Source organism: Embiotoca jacksoni, unplaced genomic scaffold, assembly GCF_022577435.1.
Source record: "Embiotoca jacksoni isolate LCO1_2020_lvr unplaced genomic scaffold, fEmbJac1.0.p SCAF_42, whole genome shotgun sequence".
NCBI lineage: Eukaryota > Metazoa > Chordata > Actinopteri > Embiotocidae > Embiotoca > Embiotoca jacksoni.
In genome coordinates, this window is record NW_027185395.1 from 967501 (window position 1) to 972500 (window position 5000).

Genomic DNA, 5000 nt, shown 5'->3' on the forward strand with positions numbered 1-5000 from the left:
CCTGTAGCACCACCTGAACACAAGCTCGGAACACCACCTGAACACCAGCCTGTAGCACCACCTGAACACTAGCCAGGAGCACCACCTGAATACCAGCCTGTAGCACCCCCTGAACACCAGCCTGTAGCAACACCTGAACACCAGCCAGGAGCACCACCTGAACACCAGCCTGTAGCATCACCTGAACACCAGCCAGGAGCACCACCTGAACACCAGCCTGTAGCACCCCCTGAACAACATCTAGGAGCACCACCTGAACACCAGCCAGGAGCACCTCCTGAACACCAGCCAGGAGCACCACTTTAACACCAGCCAGTAGCACCACCTGAACACCAGCCAGTAGCACCCCCTGAACACAGCCTGTAGCACCACCTGAACACCAGTCTGTAGCACCACCTGAACATCAGCCTGTAGCACCACCTGAACACCGGCCTGTAGCACCACCTGAACACCGGCCTGTAGCACCCCCTGGAGCACCACCTGAACACTGGCCTGTAGCACCCCCTGAACACCAGCCAGGAGCACCGCCTGAGTCACCGGCTTCTTCTCCATTGACAGATTGGCCAGTGTGTCTCCAGCTGCAGCAGTCTGTGTAAACGAGGAGGCGGGGCTCTGTGTGTAGCTGTGTGCACACAGCTAGTGTCTGTTAGAAGTTTCATCAACAGGGATATTGACACATTTACTCGAATGTTACTCATCAAAAGTACATTATCCGGACCGGATACTCATTTCAGCCGAGTACTCGTCTCATGTCTAGAAATAACCGAAGTGTCACTTGACGGTCAGATAGCAAAGAAACGGGCGTTACCGTGTGATTACGTAATAGAGGATGTGAGGTGAACCTGAAAGACGGCGTTGAGAGTTATCCAATCACATTAGATAAAGAAACGTAAAACAATAATGATTCGCTGCTGATGAAAGAGGGAGGAACTCTCCATCGGTCACACAACAAACAAGTGAAGCCAAAAGATGATATAATCAACTATATATGTCTGTCCGTCTGTTTCTGTCTGTCTATCCGTGTGTTTCTGTCTGTCTGTCCGTCTGTTTCTGTCTGTTTCTGTCTGTCTGTCCATCCGTCCGTCTGCAGCTGTTTTGGGAGAAGAGGTTAAAAGGTCTGCGGTCGTCAGATGTCACAGAACAAGTCCTGCGCACCATGGAGCTGCCCAAAGCACTGCAGAGTAGGTCTCCAACATCCACCCAAACAGTCGCCCTGCTCCAGTCTTGACCTCTGACCCCTGAACTCCCTCTTCCTCTGCAGGCGTTGGTCCAGACTCCAGTGACGACACTCTGCTGTCAGCCATCGCCAGCGCTCTGCACATGAGCTCGGCGCCGATCACGGGACAGACGTCTTCAGCTGCTGAGAAGAACCCGGCGATCTATCTGAACACGTCGCAGCCGCTCTGCAAGGCCTTCACCATCACCGACGAGCACATCCGGTAACACACACTCTTCATCGGCGTCCTGCAGGTCTCCGTAACGTAACAACACTAAATTCACTGATGTGTATTTTGCAAGATTTTAACCAAAAAGTAAAATATATGTATTGAAAGATTTTCTGCTCCACATTCGGAGGCGATCTCTTATTTTTTTTTTTTGTCACTGAAAAAAATATCCTGCAAGAACTAATATATAAAAGAGGGCTCAAGTTGTGGCCTTCATGTCTGCTGCTGAGTGCACTGATGCTGGCTAACGTAACTCCAGCAGCTGGCTCTAATGTACCTCTGGTCATTATATACAGTATCAACAGTCCTGTTTCTGCTTTTGCCGCTACGCCTGCTAGCGACTCTGAGATGCTCCCGTTCGTTCTGAGCTCTTAATGAGCGACATCGTCTCCTTTAATGTGAAAAAAAATAAGTTTTATTCCCCAAAACATCATCTTTCTTTGTACATTAAAGGAAAGACGAGATTTATTGAGTAGTTACTGTGTTATTTTTACTTGAGCTTGAAAACAGTGTTGCTGTCGCCCTTTGTACCCCCTATGAGGATTTGGGGAAATGTCAGTGCTTTTAAAATTCCTCCAGAGCCATTCATGCTGAAATGTAAACTGTGATTTAATCTTTTTACTTCAGAGCACATTCTTCCTTCTAAAAATGAAAAGTTGACAAGAAAAGAAAAAATCCTCATAAATTTAGGACTCAGGGATTTTTCTTCTAGAGTCTCACGCAGCCTGGTATCACCACTAGTTTATGATGGCAGCATAACAGACATGACTGTCAGGTCACTGACTTTTATCACTCTGTTTTAAGATTTAGTAATATCCTATAATTATGATGTATGACTACAATTTAAAAAAGTTACGTTGGCCTTTTCAACAGTCCGAGTGTTGGTCAACTGGGAGTCTTTCACACACGACGCTGAAAAATACTGACAAACCATCCATCGCTTCAAAGCACAAAACCTTCTGATACTGTCAGCTTGAACTGTTGTAAAATCACAGTATGACAGAACATCAGTTCCTTCTTACTGGAGTGGACACGGCAGGTACCAGCTGTTTATCTGCACAGTTAACGCCACAGCATTTTCTACATTAGAGTCTAATGAAGAACGTTTCAACGCTAAAAATGTAATCCTGGTGAAAAGTCCCTAATACTTAATTTTTCACCTTTTCTATTCTTGCTCGACATGTTTACTTGTTTATTTTGTGGCTGTTTTCCACTCATTAGTACTGTGTTCATAGCAACAATGGCTGCCATTGACATCACATCAAAGAAAATAAGCTCTCCAGCATCCGTGACTGAAGTTGGAGCGATGCGTCGAGTATGAGCAGTCACTTCCATTCATCCAACCTCTACACCTGCTTCATCCTGAACAGGGCCACCAACAATTTTGTTGATTTAACAAAAGAAATCGTCAGATGTTACAACTTTGATGCCCCCTGAAATCATTACTTCTGGAATCATCATGTCCACCTGATGTGGGCGGTTGTTCCCGGCAGCGCCATCAGGCTGGCTGCGAAGGGCCGTGAACGTCTTCAGGGTTCTCCAGGTTCTAGTTGGAAACTTTTCCTGAAGACACGTATTACAGGTGATTCGGGTCGTTGTGTGTGATGGAGCGCTGCTGAGATGGTTGTCCATCCTTCAGGTTCTTCCATCTCTGCAGAGGACTTCTCAGCTTCTCTGTTAGAGTGACTGTTGTGTCGTTGGTCCCTCACCGACCAAAGAAACTCTTTATATCGTCCTGTTAGTTCCAGACGTCTTCCATTTGTTTTTAGAACAGGTTTTATACCGTTCCCCTGATCTTTGCCTTACCAAGGTTTTAATGCAGAGCTCCACACAGAGTCCCATCGGTTGCTTTTTATCCGGACATGCAGTATGAACTGTGGGATCATTTATTTAAAGGTGTCTCCATTTTTAACCAACCAGGTTCTTGACACATTTCAAGGTTAATTAAATAAAACTGGATGGACCTGACCTCAACTTGCACTGCAAAGTCTGAATAATGTATATTCATGGGGAAAATCAAAATCCATCCATTTAAAGTTTTATCTAGAATAAATAAAGTGTGCAGTGAAAAGGTCTGAATATTTCCTGGATTGACTGCAAATCCCTTCAAACTGTTTGTTAAGAGGCTCATTGTTGTGGTTAGCTCGGGTTAATATATTAATGTGAACGTGATGGCCTGTTTGAGCAGAGCTGGGTTGTGTACGATATCAGAAACATGTCAGACATAAAATGTAATTCCTCATTCTTTCCACCTTCTGATAAAATCTTCCAGTGAGTGAATCCCTCTTCAGACTGAGACAGATCAGAGGAGTGCAGATGACTGATGCATGCTGGGTAGTGGGGGTAATCAGTTGAAGGGAGCGAGGAGGATGAGAGGGTGATGAGAGAGGAGAATTTATGAAGCATGAAGGAGTAGGAGGAGGAGGAGGATGAAGAGCAGTTACGCTGGGAAATTTACACCAAACATACGATTAAAAATAACATCCAGGTAGCAGCTCGATCAGAGGAGGAACATGAGTTCATCATCTGCACAAACATCCCATTTATCTGCTCAAAAAGACCTGCTGGAAAAGAACAAGTGCATTAGCATGTTAGCTACAAATCACATTTACGAGGGTAAATCAATAAGTTCCAAAGCAGCAGAAAGATCAAACCCTGATGAGGAACTGGAACAGAGTTGATCAGCATCAGTTCCTGAGTTCCACCGTGTTTGTGAGCAGCGGATCGGTGCGTCAGATTTACTATCAATCTCTGGAAATCATCAACGGAGACTCTTCGGATGCTTCAGGAGGTCCGAGACCGTGAAGACACAATCCTGGACACGTGTTCTTGGAGACGTTCAGGACGTCTCCGTCCAACTCTGGAAGAAGACATCAGGAGAACCAGCTGGTTTTCTTTGAGGGTCGGAGTGAAACCGCGGAGCTCTGCTGGACCTTCTGAGGGTCTGAGGACACACGCTCAGTACACATGACCCAAACTGTGTCGCCACGGTAACAGGGTTCTCCAACACGACAACACGCCTCACAGCAACAACACCATCGTCCCTCCTCACGCTCCTCCTCACCAGATTGGTCTCCCTTAGACTTCTCTCTGTTCCTCAGAAGGTTTTCACAAACCTTTTGTTCGCTCTCTGATCAAGTTTCCGGAGAGTAAAACATCTCCGACGCACCCACTGCTCACAGAAACACGTTACTCAGGAACTGATGATGATCAAGCGACGACATGTTTACCGCTTACTCATCAGGGTTTTATCTTTCTGCTGCTCCGTGCGCGTGCACAGAACTTATTGACTTCCCTTCATTTATCCGCCATCAGCATCGTCAGGTTTCAGTCTTCCAGTCTTTCTGGGTATCGTGGTTCGGACCCGACATGAGACAGGACCTTTGATTTGTGGGTACATCTGCTCACTTGAGTTGTATTTGAGTTTTGTATGCTTATCAGATTGATGATGTCATTCCTCTGAGGTGAAGTGTGACAGCTGACGATATTTCTGTGTGTTGTTGTCGTCGGCAGCAAAACTGATCTCATGCTGTCGGTATTCAAAGATCAGATCAG

The 5000-nt window shown here is 46.0% G+C and overlaps 1 protein-coding gene across 3 annotated transcripts in view; it reads left to right on the forward strand.

Annotated features, from left to right (window-relative positions):
* The window catches only part of mbd2 (methyl-CpG binding domain protein 2), a 39628-nt gene that overhangs the window by 15491 nt on the left and 19137 nt on the right, over positions 1-5000 (forward strand). For 2 of the 3 annotated variants that reach the window (XM_069168933.1, XM_069168935.1), the window contains 2 exons: positions 1091-1181; positions 1262-1439. The exons of the other annotated variant lie outside the window; for it this stretch is intronic. In XM_069168933.1, coding sequence (XP_069025034.1) covers positions 1091-1181; positions 1262-1439 — 269 coding nt within the window. The remainder of the gene's footprint in view (positions 1-1090; positions 1182-1261; positions 1440-5000) is intronic. 3 annotated transcript variants of the gene reach the window in all.